We start from the raw sequence: 16,493 nt of genomic DNA on the forward strand, positions 1-16,493 counted from the left end.
TGTGGTTTTGTAATTTGTAATTGTGCTCCGTTAATGTTGTGTTTTTGTAATTTGTTGAAGTGGTTTGCACTTCAGGCCCACCGTAGGAAAGAGTAGAAATAATATTAGTCAAGTAAAAGAAAAAAGTACTATTAAAACTATTCTTCCCAAAAAAGTTACTGAGGTAAATGTAGCCAATACTATGCACTTTTGAACATAGATAGCAAAATTAGTAGCCTGTTCTTATTAACAAGGTCAACGTAATATATTGGCATTAGCTAAACATTATTTAGCTAACATTGCCCGTATTGAACAGGACTACGTACTCAGCGCACTAGGCTTGGGGAGAAAACTGTGCAAAGTTCTTTGTGTTTTGCTGTTTTGCTGCCACAATTCTAACACTGGAAAAGTCTTGAATAGTTCCCCCCCAAAAAATCACTTAATGAATGTTGGCATTTAAATAATAAAAATATGAAAAGGCGAAATAAACAAAGAACGAACTAAATCTGCCATTTATCTCAGAAAAAAGTAAGAATTAATTTTTAGGTTCCCCCTGCCAATGTTAGAACAATAGTTCAGTCCAGCTTGAAGGAGGAGGAACAACAGCAGCGCTGTTGGGCACAGGCTCTGTCAGGGACCTGAGTGAAGTTGGCCTCCCCACCTTCTTCAAATCAGACAAAATTGGTGTGGAATGTTTGCGCTGGTTTGTGCAGCAAAATTTTTTGTTTGTGCCGCTATCATTTTGATGATCTAAAGAAATGTTTCTAGAGGACATCAAAGGTCAACCAGCCCTCCGACCTTCCTCAAATCAGACGAAATGGGTGTCAATTAATTCGACTACATTTGTGCTGGTTTATGCAAAATGTTTGACACCAATTTTGTCTGATTTCATAAAAGTGGGGGGGCTGGTTGACCTTTTGACCTTTCATTAATATCTTCAAAGCCAAAGCAGCAAAAACAACAATTTTTGCTGCACAAACAAGCACAAATGCAGTACAAATGTTTGACACCAACTTTGTGTGATTTGAAGAAGGTGGGGGGCCAACTGCACTCAGGTCTGTCAGAGCCGCTGAATTGAGGAGCTACTTGTTAGCTGTGGCTCAGCAGCACAAACATAAACCCTCCAGTAAGTAAATACTTAAATCAAAAGACATGTAACACCTACTGCTCGATAAGAAGAAATACATTAATAATAAAAATCAGGCTGCAGTTTCTTATTTTATTACTTTGGCTGAATCATGATAAGTTGCCTCATTAGCAAAACTGCTACACTGCTTTCAAAGACTTAAGCTTTTTTGTCGAAGGTAGCAACATCTCATTCATAGCTCTTTAACTTTTAGTTAATTAGAAGAGTTTGAAAAGGGAGGGAGGGGCTGTGCAAGTGACCAACAGCTCAGAGTGTAGGATCCGAGAACAGACAGTGAGAAATACAGGCAGCTTTCAGTTTTTTCTGTCTTCCACATAGAGCCTTTAAAACCACAAAATAAAATTGAATATTTTTCTATATAAACTCTGGTGGTGCTTTAATTGTTATGTCCATCCATCCATCCATTTTCTTACACCCTTCGTCCCTAATGGGGTCGGGAGGGTTGCTGGTGCCTATCTCCAGCTGCGTCCCGGGCGAGAGGCGGGTCACCCTGGACAGATCGCCAGTCTGTCACAGGGCAACACAGAGACATACAAGACAAACAACCATCCACACGCACACACACACCTAGGGAGAATTTAGAGAGCCCAATTAACCTGACAGTCATGTTTTTGGACTGTGGGAGGAAGCCGGAGAACCCGGAGAGAACCCACCATGCACAGGGAGAACATGCAAACTCCATGCAGAAAGACCCCCGGCCGGGAATCGAACCCAGGACCTTCTTGCTGCAAGGCAACAGCTCTACCAACTGCGCCACTGTGCAGCCCAAGATCTTCTCTCTCTGATAAGTTGCATACAAGCACACGCCCCCCGGCTGAAGGTCAGCTCCATGAACTCTTTTTTGTCATATTCTATATTTCCTCTGTTTGATTCACGGGTGGCCGTTTTGGTTGCGATTTCCTGATCTTGCGATCCTGATTCGCCAATCTATAACATACTCAGCATAGCTTTGCTGTGTTTCATTCGGCTGTATGTTCAACAGGAGTTCTATTGGCAGATGTGGAGGTCGTCCATAGAACACATAATATGGAGCAAAGCCTGTGGTGTCACTGTGGGTGCAGTTATAAAAGTATTTTACATAACTACTTTTTCCAGTCAACGTAAGGAACATAGACAGCAGGGTTCTGTTAAATCGCTTCACTTGTCCGTTACTGTATGGGTGGTAGCAGGTAGTGTGGGACCCTCGCATGTGACAAGACCTCTGCAGTTGAGACATCAACTGGTTTACAAATCCCTTCCCCATGTCGTGGATTTTCTCCAGGAAGCCAAAACAAAGGGCAAAGTTTTTCAACAACTGTCTTTGTGGATTTGTTTTTGGTGGGGTCGGCCTGTGCAAAGCGAGTGTAGTGATCCATTATAACCAGAATATACTCATAACCTTGCTTACAGGCCACTAGATGCAAAAAATCAACTGAAACGAGTTTGAATGGACGTGTCCTCACAATGGGCATCAGTGGTGCTCTGGCTGCTTTCTGTGGTCATTTTGACTTAAACTCACACACTTGGGTCACAAAATATTCTGTGTCCTGCTGCATTCCGACCCAATAAAACCTGTTTTGAATCAGATTCAGAGTCATTTCGACCCCCAGATGACCCATCTCTTTGTGTAATTCTTGAAACACTAACAGATTATGTTCTTTTGGCAAAACCTACTGAGACTTATTTTCTGCTTTTCTGTATAAGATTTAAGATCCCATCATCGCTGATATACAATTTTCACCACTGCCTCAAGAGCTCCCTGACATCTGCAGTCTCTGTTTTCACCACTGCGGGGGAATTGATCTTGACTTTTATAATACATAATGATGAGAGCGTCTTTCTTTTTGACTTTCTCTGATCTGTTCTGGTGTTAGTGGGGCAGATAATGAAGGTGAAGATGCATCCCTTACTAAGTCCAGTGTGTTGATGTGAGCTGTGGTCATCCAGGCAGATGGGGCATCTTGAAGCACAGTCACTCCCTGAATTGAAGCACTAATCACATCCTGAGTCACCTCCTCTGTACATTGCTGCAATAAGTAATTTATGTCCAGTGGCATGCGAGAGAGGCCATCTGCGTCTGTATTGTGTTTGCCTGGTCGATATTTAATGGTGAAGTGGAAATCTGCAAGTTGGGCAACTCACCTGTGACATATAACTTGGCTGTGGTGAGAATGTAGGTCAGGGGGTTATTATCTTTATATACAGTGAAGTGATGTGTGTGATACAGGTAGTTTCTAAATCTAGGAATTAATTCCAATTTTCCTGAATGCATGTGATGATTTTGCTCAGGTCAGTGTTTTAGATCCATACCCGATTACAACTTTTTTGTTATTCCGTCTCTGATACAGAACTGCTCTCAACCCTTCCTGGGAAGCATCACCATGCAGAATAAATGCATGTTGGGTGAGATCTGGATACCCAAGGATGGGAGGCTCAGTGAGTTTGTCAATAAGAGTGTTTATTGTCTGTTGATGGTTCTATGTCCAGTGAATGGGAGTGTTTGATGAGAGGTTACCTTTATTTCTTGCAGTGTTGACGTTCCACCTGTCCTTTTGCTTTCCCGATGGTGGATTTTCAGGTGGACTGACCAGAAGCTAGTAGAGGGGCTTAGCTATTCTGGAGAAGTTTAGTATACAGTATATGTTCGATAATAGGAGAGAAATCCCAGCATTTTTCTCAGATCACCTACAGTTGTGGGGGTTCACTCCTTCAAAGCCTGAGGTGGTGCCACTTCTGGCGGTTCCATCGTGCAGCCCTCACCAGAGATCTCACTTTTCTTTTGAACACCTCACACTTCTTTGGGCTCAGCTTTACTCCATGCTTCTGGTATCTTTGCAACACAGTTCTCATGTGGTTGAGATTATCCTAAAAACTTGGGCTAAATTGTTATCCAGATAGGGCTGGCATATGTCATCCCTTAAGGCAGGGGTGGCCAACCCTGGTCCTTGAGAGCCGGTGTCCTGCAACTCTTAGATGTATCTCTACTTCAACACACCAGAGTCAAATAATGAGGTCATTAGAAGGACTCTGGAGAACCTGACTGCACTTGGGAGGCGATTCAGCTCTTGGATTCAGGTGTGTTGGATCAGGGAGACATCTAAGAGTTGCAGGACACCGGCTCTCGAGGACCAGGGTTGGCCACCCTGCCTTAAGGCTTAAGCCAATCTGACATTCCTCCATGCTTCTTTGGAACTCTGCTGGGGCAGCACTCAAACCGAAGGGAATTCTGATCAGCTAGTACAGACCCCATGGTGTTATGAAAGCAGTTAAGGGCTGACTTTTCTCATTCAGAAACCCTTGATAGTAGGCCTTCCCTTGATCTAATACAGAGAACCAGGAGCTGCCAGTCAGAGAATCAAGTCTTGGATTTGGGGAATGGGGTGTTGGTCAGGGACAGATTTTCTGTTTAATTCCTGGTAGTCACAGTACAACCTCAGAGCGCCTTCTTTATTTCTCACACACACCACCGGTGATGCATATGGAGAACGTGACAGAGTTATGCAACCTCTTTTCAGTAGGTCTCGAAGGTATTTTATAATTTCCTGATGTAATGAGGGATATATTGACACCCATCTGCAACCAACTCAAATTGAGACACAACTACTAAATAGCACACACAAAAAAACACAAAACAGTATTAATTTACCTCCACTGTTCCAAAATTGCCTGTGTGCCACACATGCACAGGGTGAACATGCAAACTCCGTGCAGAAAGACCCCAGGCCGGGAATCAAACCCAGGACCAACTAAGCCACTGTGCAGCCTCCCACTGATACAACAAACAGCAAATAATGATTCATTTTCACAGTTTCCAAATGTACACAAAATAAACGTCAGAAGTTCATAAATGAAACCTTATTTCATACATGAAATCTCAGTCTGCGACAGACTGGCGACCTGTCCAGGGTGACCCCACCTCTCGCCCGGGACGCAGCTGGAGATAGGCACCAGCAACCCTCCCGACCCAATTAGGGACAAGGGTGTATAGAAAATGGATGGATGGATGAAATCTCAGTTTCAAATATATGGGAGACTGAGTCTACCATGATGTCTACAATGAGGCTAGATTCATTTTAGAAGCATGGTAGAAGAATTGTTGCCTGCATGCAAAAATGTATTTCCTCTCATATGCCAGTTATTTAAAATGAAAATGTCTTCTTTTACATGTATAATTCTAATTTACACTGTAAAATATTTGAACTTTGTTTAACTTGAAAAAGAAAGTCTACCTGCTGCCTTGCCTTGAATATGCAATTTAATTCAACAAGAAAATTGGTTTAGTTTAAACTCATTTTTACTCAAATTATCAAGTTAAAAAACTACTTATTTTAATGTTGAATAGTTTAAACTCTTGTTTCTAGTTGCATGAACAAATTTTCAGATCTGATAATGAATTTTAGACATCAAATTGAATTCCAAATATGTGAACACGTCATTATCCACATGCAGACTATCAATTGTATTAATATATTGCATTTTCCTTAATAATACAAAGAGTGATGTCAATGTAACCCACTTCCATCTTGCTCATGGTCATATTCTTTGTGATTATGACTTTTATTTTGAAAAGTTTAAGTATTCCTACTTAGATTGAATCCAGCATATTTGCTGGAGCACCAAAAAAGATGCACGGAATATGGTAGCATGACGTTAGCAAGTGGCTGTAGAAAGATAATTTAAGTTTAAAGAATTCATTTACTAACATCATTTCTACCTCAAAAGAAGGGTCAGCCAGCGAGGTATGTTTATGTTTTTGTACAATTTTTTGTGTTGTTATTGTACTCATTGCACCATCTCACATAAGTTTATGTTGTATTTTAGTTTGACGGTGGTGTCAGTGTCAGTGGGACACATGTGGAGTTGTACCAAGAACAACTATGAAGATTTGCATTAAAGCTGACTTCACACCAGTAGTTCAATTAACTCTCTTATTGCTGTTAAGAAGAAGTGGAAGTGATATGGAGGTTTGACAAAATTTATAATAAAAGTCAACACAACTTGCTACTGTAAGTTTATCTTTCACAAACTCACATTTAGGTCCAAAATCTAAAACGCACTAAATTTATTTGACTTAAAGAATAAGAGATAGTAGACACAATTGAATGCGGCTCAAATGTTTTACAGTGTACCTGCTGAAAAGGACATGTTTGGGGTTAATATATGTTTTTATTTTTCATTGGTTGTAGAAACCAGAGTTAAATCAATCTGTAAAAAAGCTGAATAAATTCCTGACTAATGTAGAATTTCAAGTTTGGTTTAAGATACTAAAATTGATAAATCTTCCTTAGAGACACAAGTTTCTTGCACCTTTGGTAAATAACTATAACACAAAAAATATATTTTTTCAGTGCCGTAGCATAATTGTAAAGATCTAAACGTTAGTTCTCTTCAAATTAAAGATGGTGACTCAAGTTTCAGACTCAAGTCACTCTTCTGTCACAAAAAGAAAGACTACAGACTTGGTGTGGACCTGCACTGTACACTGAAAAAAATACCTCTTTGGATGAACATAAAAAAAATATGGAAAGGATTTCCACCCGATTACTTTGCTTTATTTCAGCACCATGTAATAGTCTTACTCCTGTTTAAAGCAAATGTGTTAGGTCAACTTAATTTATTAAGATTATTCCAATGTAAAGCAATTGTGTTGCCTCAACTTGTTACTATGGTTATTCTATGGGTGATTCTAAATCAAACGTGTTTGCTCAACTTAATATATTCTGGTTATTCTTATTTAAATAAAATGAGTTGGCTCAAATTACTTTATTATGGTTGTTCTAATTTAGACCGAATGTGTTGGCTCAACTTAAATTATGGTTATTCTATGGTTGATTCTAATTCAAGCGTGTTGGCTTAACTTAATATTTTATGGTCATTATAAGTAAAATCAAATGAGTTTGCTCAACTTCATTCATTGTGGTTATTCAAATTTAAATGATATGTGTTGGCTAAACCTATGTTTTAAAAGTTCATTTAACTCAGTTGCCATAGTTTGACCCAGTGTAATGTAACAGAGCCAGCCCAACTAATTTGCAATGTTTTGGACTAAATCATTGATTTTACCTGATTAAGATGAATTCAAATTTAGTTGAAACCACCTTATTTCACAGTGGTACCTTCACACTACTTGATTACGTTGATCCAACTCAGGACAATTAAGTTAGCTCAACAAATATGCTTCATTCTGAAAGAAAGCTATTTAATCATGTGGAAATCCTTTCCATGTTTTTTTTCCAGGCATTTTTTTGAGTGTACACTCAATAATTAGAAAACGTACAACAGAACTGTATTTTCAACATTGTTATACATTGTCTTTTTACACAGCACAAAACACAGCCGAGTTGGACATTGAAATAAAAAACAGCAAAAAAATGGTCACAGTTTTGATTTTCCAGCCAATTCTTCACAACATAAAACGTGCCAGTATATTTGCTAAACTTAGAGAACTGTAACAATTTAAATGTTTTCTACTGCAGACTTTAAACACTGATTTTCCATATGAAACTTTCCTTAACTTATCGAGTTTCTCAGCGGGAGAGTTTTATATTGAGAACTTGTGCTTTCTTTGATAAGTTCTTTCCATCCAAGTTCATAATTATTTTCTGTAGCACTTCAAAGGTATGCTTGAGCTATTGAGGGTAGCTCAAGTTTAGCGTGTAGATTAGCCCCAGCAGCATCACTATTGCAAACGATACACTCCCCAAGCTGTTCATAACCTCCATCTCTTCCACGACATTCCCAACATCCAGATGCACATTGGCAGCCTCCGCATCCTCTAGTCCAGTGTTTCCCAACCCTGGTCCTCAAGGCACACTGCCCTGCATGTTTTAGGTATTTCCTTGCTTCAGTGCAGCTGATTTCAATTGATGACTGATTAACAGGCGTTTGTTGAACTGCAATCAGTTGAATCAGGCACATTGAAGCAGGGAAACCTCTAAAACATGTAGGACAGTGTGCCTTGAGGACCAGGGTTGGGAAACACTGATCTAGTCGAATGACAAAGATTCTGAGGAGAGTCTCGGCTATGGCTATTTCTGCATCTTCATCAACGTCCTATGGGAGTTAGGGTAGGATATTGGGGGAGAGAATTCACATGTAATTAAATAAATAATTAACACTGAAATTGAAATTGACTCATGGACCTTAGTTGTTGAAAGTATTTTACCAACTCTTATAACCTCTTTTGTAAACACAAAGAGAATTTAACATACCATGTACTCTTTCGCCAGCTTCTCTGGATCTTCATTTAGGTACGCACACAGACCTTTGAGGATGCACTCTTGTCTGACTTCAGTAGTGTCCTCCTAAATATGCAGATCAATAAACAATGAGAACAATCTCAAAACTCCAGCAGTATAAGTTCACACACTTGAAAACATAGCTAAATTAAAAAAAGTCACAACAAAAGTGATCAGTGGCTTGCAGTCTATTTGAAAGATATTTAAAATTATTATCCCTTCATCATGCCATGACTAAAATGAAGTTCCACATTTTATTTAGATATCTAACTGAAGCTGTTAGATAAAGACTGTTTAAATAAAGACATAAATCTATCACTGAAGAAATATGTGAAAAGTAGACAATTTTCAACACAGTTTATATCCCTCTAGTTAAATGACATATGTGATGCTCAGTCATTTCTATAATAAAGTAGTTTTCAGTGATACTTTTATGTTGACATTACACCTGGGTTAAGAGTGCCATGATTGTCTTGATTTTTGTCCCCTGAACTCCACCTTTCTTCGCATATTCCCTCATTAGTCTCCACTTCATGTACATAGCTAAGTACTTCTATTTTTCTGTCATTCCTGCACTTTATATTTAATATTGTATTTTATTTATTCTGGAGTAACCTCAGTGGAACCTCAAAACATTGTCCTGAGCCGTATGCAACGGAATTTTGTTATGTATACACCCCCTGTGCATACAAAATGACAATAAAGTCAGTCTAAGTCTAAGTCTAGGTTTGCAGAAAGACCATCAAGCACAGAGAAGAATGTGGATTCCAAATGGATTGCTGTGATCCTCTTAAACTCCGCACTCACCTACAAAAACAGACAGACAAAACTCAGTTTGGCATGGTACCATCATCTTTAGTACATGAAATATCAGGTCTGTTTTAGAGACATAGATTCATAGTACATGTGTTTATCTATACATGAGCTTCTTTTGTCAGAAGGCCAACTAAGGCTGCAATAGTTGGCTTTCATTAAATCCACATCAGTTTGAGGAACTTGTCAGAAGCTTATCAATATATATTGTGACACACTGCATGCATTTCCGAAAACACATTTGTTGTTTGGAAACATTAGCATTCCTAACTATATCTGGCTTGAAATCTTTCAACGTATATTGTCTGTGTTTTCTGTTCTTGTGAGAATGAAATGTTCCATATACATTTGTTGCAAAATTACAGCCCCCAAACATACAACTGACTGTTTCATGACTTTTCAAATGTCTGTTAATGTGTGAAAAATAGACCTTCACTGTAGGAAGATCACTACATGGGCACAAATGACAACTGTATGATGACAATTCTTGCAGCTCCTGAGTGTTTTGCTTTTGATGGACTCTACTTAAATGAATATGCAAAGCATTCCATGTCTTAAAAGTACATGGACAGTCTATGTATGGGCATGGGTAACGTGCATATGCCGGTGTTGAAGTCTAAAATGTTTTAGCAGGTCATATCTACGAGACAGAGAGAGACTACAGTCCTTACAATTCCACATCCCCACGCAAATAAAGACAAATAAAACAGACTGGCCAAATACGAGTTTAGCTGAACCCTAGCTTTATAAGCGAGCCAACACTACATTCAGTCACTTTAGGTCTGGCAAAACTTACTATTAGCCACTGAAATCTAGAACTTGATAGCCAATGACCCCCTTCACCAGTACTTAAGCAGGTGGATAAAAGACAGGTGATGTTCTGAAAGAGATCAGAAAATTTTCAGTCATTAAAATATGCAATTCATACTGAGCTGAGTTGTATCTTTTAGTACAAGTCCCTTGAATGCCTCATGAATATAACCACTGGACAAATGCAAGTGCGTATGTGCAGGACAGTGGTGAATTGAACATAATAGAAAGCAATAGTAACATAGGTCAAAATGAGCACATACAATCAAAACAAAAAACCTCAACATTTCAAAATTAAACCAATGAACTTCAATATTGTTTCTGAGCTACAATTATTTGGGAAATAAAGAAAACAAATAAGAGTACCATAAAAAAAAGACATCTTTAGAGCAGAGGAATATGTATTTAAAAAAAGAAAGCTCAAGTCTCTTCATGGAGTAGTAGGAATAATGGATAATCCACTCAGAGTTTTAGCCTGAAAAAATATACTAGAAATCCATAGCTAACAGGTATATTTAGGCACATTTAACAAAGCTGTGAAAGCAAAGGTTTCTGCAGGTTTCACCAACTGAATTATAAGACTTTTTAATACCCTAATAAAAAAGTACCTTTGTATCATGATACAAAGCATTCCATGTCTTAAAAGTACAAGAGGGTGCAGCATGCTTAAATACGTGCGGACCACACGTATTTAAGTAGCCTGGCTACACAGTAATTTAGCTACGCAAAAATTACATGGCTCATGTTTGAGCTGCATAATCGTGGAGCGTTTTGTATCTGATGGAGGACATCGTCAGTGGAAGGATTCAGAGGGAACAATTGTTCAGAGACCATATTGATCTGCTGGGAAATGTTGATGATGGTTTATTATTGTTTAGATTAATCCAAACTAATCATTCCGGAGCTCTAAGCAAAATTTAAAGAAGGAGCCGTGCACTATAGCTGTTGCCACTGGAGTCATCCTTCAGTTGGACAGAATTGATCTTTATTCTGTAAATGTAAACTCATGCGCATGATTCTACTATTTAGAATAAACGTCCAAGTTCCCCACTCAAAGGACTCTCAGATACGCTGTCTGTCTTAAAATCCCAGCTGAATGCACTATTCTTCAAACAGACATTTGCACAATTTGCTTATTTATTTATTTTGTATAATTTTTATTTTTGAGGTGACATTATGTGCTCCCAAAGCACCTTTTAAATAAAATATATAATTATTATTATAAATACTTATGCTGCTTCAAACAAGGACATCCATCCATCCATTTTCTGTTGACCTAATTAGGTCAGGAGGTGCTGGTTCTTCTCCAGCTACGTTCTGGGTGAGAGGCGGGGTCACCCTGGACAGGTCGCCAGTCTGTCGCAGGGCAACACAGAGACATACAGGACACACAACCATTCACACACACTCACAACCTAGGGAGAATTTAGAAAGACCAATTAACATGTCATGTTTTTGGTCTGTGGGAGGAAGCCCGAGTACCTGGAGAGAACCCAGGGAGAACATGCAAACTCCGTGCAGAAAGACCCCAGGCCGGGAATCAAACCCAGGACCTTCTTGCTGAAAGGCAACAGTGCTACCAACTGCGCCACTGTGCAGCCCCAAACGAGGACATTGACATGGTTATTGCTTCACATTGTGGCAGACTTCTGGGTATTTATACGAAATTGCATATGTATTTATGGGTAGCAACAGGGCGGACCAGCAGCTGCACTCTATTTTCCACAAATTAGGATTTATAAAGGAAAGATGTGCAGCCACGTGCGTGTGCATGGCTTTTCTGTATCCAAATTTTTTGTGCACCGCACTTTTCAAAATATGTACATATGCCTGGTCTTCAAAGACTTGAGTTGGACTTGAATTCTTGTGATCATGTTTGATGTTTGATTTTAGAATAATAATAATTATTTAGCAGCATGAAATTACCTACCTACCTATGATCTTTGACCATTTCTTTTTGTAATGTCTCTCTGGACATTCGAGAGTTCTGGTTCTTGTCTTTTCTACAGCTCACCCCATAAGTGTTCTATGGGGTTATGTCTGGGACTGGAACTAAAATTACAATGGATAAAGGTTGGTTCTGTGTCCATAAAGCCTTACTGTGGCCTTGAATCATTGTCATGTCAAATTATTCAAAGGTGGCCTGTTTTCGGTTTACTGATAATCCCCTCATTTACCATGGATAGAGGTGAGGTAAATATGTCTCCGCATTCAGCTCAGGGGTCTCGTGTATAAAAAAAGGGTGCAGCTTTCACACTAAAAATTGGTGTACGGACAAATTTTGAACAGTGTGGTGCTCAAACAAATTCAGATGTATTAAACTGTGCACATGCACATGACTACCCACCTTTCTTTTATACATTCCACTTTACATAGAAATAGATCGCAGCTGCTGGTCTGCCCTGTTGCCACCTAGGCCTGTCACAATAAAAAATAACCAGAAAGGACGGGGGGAATCCGCACTTTCTGATTGGCTACCTGTTACATTGAACAGGCTGTGTTAACGCTCCCAGTTGGGGAAAACCCCTGATTTGTATCGGAGTGGCCACGACGAACTACCATAACACACTACGCACAACAGGATGATCGCTTACGAAATCGCAAGCGACAATCTTAGAACGATCAAAGTTCTAAGATTATTATAAGGGGAAAATCAGGGCAAAACATTGTGTAGTGTGATCTATTGCATCAGGTAGTCGTGTCCATCTATTTAAATCTAATGATTACTGAAGGGCAGTATAGTGTACAGACTTCATAATCTGCACTCTTTTGGTTGAATACAGTATTCATTTACACTTTGGCTTTATGTTGTTTAATTTTTATTCAAGAGTGTTTTTTGTTAATGGAGACTGAGAATCCACTTTATTTTTGTTTTTGGTTGTTTGGTTGCCCATCAACCCTGTCAGGACAGGTTTCAAATTTGAAAGTCTAAAAAAAAAATACGGAAAATATTTTGTTAATGCGACCTCTGGGTTTGATGCTTCTTGGATTAAATAACACTGACTGGAGTCAGATTTCAGTGTATTTAGGTAACTTTAGAGGTTTTCTAGTTTTTTATTATCAACAAAAAAAGTTTGCATGGTTGCCGCAAATTTTTATGACAGGTATAAAGTGTACATTTACGCAAACTTTCACAGCAATCTAATTTTGTACATGTCGACTTGTGTGTAAAATATACATATGTATATTTCTTGTGCATATGCATAGTTTAAATGAGGGTCCGGATGATGAACTGCTCTGAGCTCTGGTAAAAGCCTGGGAAACTGATTTAGAACCTAACCCTACTTTAAATGTCTCCACAACTCCCTCTGTAACCTGCTGTGTTTCTTGGTCTTCATGACAATATTTGTTCTCTAATGGTCTTGTACATACTACAGAGACCTTCTTGTAAAAAAAACACAGCTGGAATGTTTACTGATTAGCTGGCTCCTCAAGAAAGTTTGTTGCACTAACTGTTATTTCAGGTCATCAAATTACACACTGAATCCAAGTGTAACTCATACTTTCTAGATTTTTCTTCGTCAAAGTTTTGAAAACCACGTGGGGAATTTTTATATCAGAGTTCTTTACCCCTTAGTGTTGATTTGTCACATAAAATTCCAACAAATACATCAAAGTTTGTAATTGAAAGGAGAGGGAAGAGGAAAAATATTGATTGTGAGATACACATTAGAAATCATTGCAGCTGTTCATTTAGGAAACTGTTCATCTTGAGTGGCATTAGTTGCTTAGGTTTCCTGGTTTGCTTTTGACCCTAAGCCCCCACTTCTGTCTGACTCTTCACAAGAGCATGTCTCCATGTCAGCAGCATGGTGAGCTCCCGGTTGAAGAAACTACAGAGAATAAAGGCAATGAGGAGCTGAGCTTGGAGGAGGATGGAGGAAGTGTATTTTGGTGGCTCTGGGAATCTTTCCTGGGAGTTTCACCTGAGGTAAAGAAGATTGAGGGCTACAGTTTAAACTCTCTGACACTACAGTATTTCTCTGTACTACTGAACTCTTTGGTTAAGTTCTTCTCACGTTGGTGGTCTTTGTCAGCTGAAGGTCAGCTGCCACACTGAATATGGGCTAGACGTAACATTGACAAGGCTGTATGTTTAGGAGAAATAATTAAGAAGTGAGTGAAAACAAGCTTAAACAAATGAGAGCTCACACAATACTCCTAACTGTCCTTCCTCTGAAAGCTGCATGATTAAACTCTGTTCTGGGTTTCTTTGCTCTCTTTGTTATTTTCACCTGTTCCAAAATCTGCACTGACATTAATTCCTTCATTCATTGCTTGTACATCTCTTCTGTCACTGTAGTTTACAGTTGCATTGTTTGAAGCATGCTGCACAAGCATCAGTTCTTTTTTTTCTTCCACTAGATGGCACTGTCAGACAGGGATTGTAATTTGTTCAACTGACATTCGCTGAAGTTATGGTGAAGCCTCTTTTTTTTCTCCTGGTGTTTAGAAATCAGAACTTGTTGTCTCAGAGGAGAAGGAAGGGGTGACTGGCCTAGGTCCTGGTCAGACTGCTGAGGATGGGAAGGTAACATTAGATCATTCTTTGTCCTTCTAACTGGTTTCAGCAGGACATATGCAGTTATCAAAACTGACCGATTACATTTACATGACTACAAAAAATTGAAATGCACTACAAAAAATTGAAATTGAAATTCAGCTTGATCAGTTTAAATCAGTCCACTACTGGACCAGAGTATGAAGGCTGAAAATTTGCTATGGTTTGAGTTTTTAATCTCTATCATTGTTGACAGACTTTCTGCCCTGTTACAAGTGGCCTTAAGACATGAAGAGTTAGACTTGGCAGGCTGACCCTTTAAGCTGATTTGCAAATACATGAACTGGTGTTGTTGCTAGAGTGTGTGATGTTGCCATTACAGATAGTTTGTGAAGCCAATTGACTGAACTGTTTAAGCTAATTTTTATTGCTGATGTAGATGTCCTTAAATGGCCATTTGTAGACAAAATTACTCATTAATGAGCTGTTAAAATACACATACAAAGTTTTCTCTGGATTCACCGGGTATTTCTTGAAATCAAATACTATTGAACATCTTTTCACATTGATGTAATTTGCCACTATACTGCTTTGATTTAATTGCTAAGATAATATTTAAACACAAAACTGTTATCTTGAAAGTTCTATTTATGGGTCTGTCACATGGTTTAAAAGATGGCACACAACCTTTGTGGTGTGAACATTTGAATGAAATCATTTATTGCGGCCCAGTCTGAAAGAGACACACTGTACCGCACAGAGACAGAACCTTTAGCCTAGGGTAAAGGCTCTTACAATCCTTCAGTGCTGGCTTGATTTTTGAATGCTCACATGTTTGAAATAATTCCAGCTTTATTTCAGATGTATAAGTGGGCAGATCTGAGAGGTTTGTCTCTGTGGGTTTTGTTAAGGGAACTGTTTACATTTTCTGTGGAATACACAATGAGCTAAGCAAACTGTGCTGATAAAGGTTATATAGACATTAGCCACTACAACATAATTACTATATTGTAAAACTTTGTTCTACAAAAACTTTCAATCTCTTACACACAGTGTGATATTACATTGGTTCCTTTTATAACGTATTTAATGTTTGCTCACATCAGAAAGATTAGAAATACATATTTCAAATCATAATTTAAATCTAACACTGATAGACAATTTTATTAAAACTAGAAGTTAGAAATCAGCCTGAAATCTTCTGTCGGTGCATCTCTAATGATAAGCTGACATAAATTTAACTTTTAACACCTGGCCACAAAGTGATAATAATAAACAACGTATGAGAAGATTTTTAGGTGTATTTTGACAGATTGTCTGATCCTATACATGTTTCTTCAGGATATTGAGACCTCAACTGACACTGCAGAAGCAAGTTCATCTGAAGCTTTATCAGAAGCTCTGGACACAGTGAGAACCCAGTCCCTGTTGGTAAACACAGCCTCCAGCATCAACATCTCCCAGTCTGACGCTAGGCCCCAGCACAGATGTGTAGTTTCCTAAATATGGAGTGTTACAAACACTGATTATAGCTTTTCCTCTCAATGTCTCAAAAATATATGATGTTCCTGAATCCTGAGAGACAGCTTTTATTACACTAGTATCTGTGATTTGTCATTTCCCTTCAGAAACCTGTTGCAAACCTTCCAACATTTTCTTAGAAGCCCTGTTATAGGTCAATCTGATTGTATTTAATGATCAATAAAACTGCCAAACATCCAAAGATTGTTGGACCTTTGGAGCTCTTTCTTGTTAATTTTTGTCATATTACATTGATATTTTCAAGAATTAATTTTTGTAAAGGCTTTTAATCCAACTCAAGCTGAATGTAGAAAACTGTTCTGCATTTAAAATCCTTCTTGCATTCACAGAAAGGTTTCTTTTTGTCTTCTGACGCAAAAACTCATGGTTTCTCTCAATTATTAAAAAAACAACTTTTGCTGGAAACCTTTTCTACATCTTACACATTCTTCCACTTCCAAGCCTCTGGCCTCTCTCTTTTCTTTAAAATTTCCATGATTTAATT

At 38.5% G+C, this 16,493-nt stretch overlaps 1 protein-coding gene and 1 long non-coding RNA gene across 8 annotated transcripts in view; both read left to right on the forward strand.

The window, feature by feature from the left end:
• Window positions 1-16,206, forward strand: part of LOC122845669 (nesprin-2-like) — a 283,421-nt gene extending 267,215 nt beyond the window's left edge. For 5 of the 7 annotated variants that reach the window (XM_044141999.1, XM_044142003.1, XM_044142002.1 and 2 more), the window contains 3 exons: window positions 13,772-13,897; window positions 14,420-14,497; window positions 15,809-16,206. In XM_044141999.1, coding sequence (XP_043997934.1) covers window positions 13,772-13,897; window positions 14,420-14,497; window positions 15,809-15,970 — 366 coding nt within the window. In that variant the 3' untranslated portion in view covers window positions 15,971-16,206. The remainder of the gene's footprint in view (window positions 1-13,771; window positions 13,898-14,419; window positions 14,498-15,808) is intronic. The other 2 variants (XM_044142000.1, XM_044142004.1) reach the window with 2 other exon arrangements.
• Window positions 1,772-3,706, forward strand: LOC122845672. Its single transcript, XR_006373100.1, has 3 exons — window positions 1,772-1,946; window positions 3,454-3,541; window positions 3,636-3,706. It is a non-coding gene; the product is annotated as an uncharacterized LOC122845672 (long non-coding RNA).
• Window positions 16,207-16,493: the final 287 nt, after the last annotated feature.

This window comes from Gambusia affinis, linkage group LG16 (genome assembly GCF_019740435.1).
Source record: "Gambusia affinis linkage group LG16, SWU_Gaff_1.0, whole genome shotgun sequence".
Taxonomy (NCBI): domain Eukaryota; kingdom Metazoa; phylum Chordata; class Actinopteri; order Cyprinodontiformes; family Poeciliidae; genus Gambusia; species Gambusia affinis.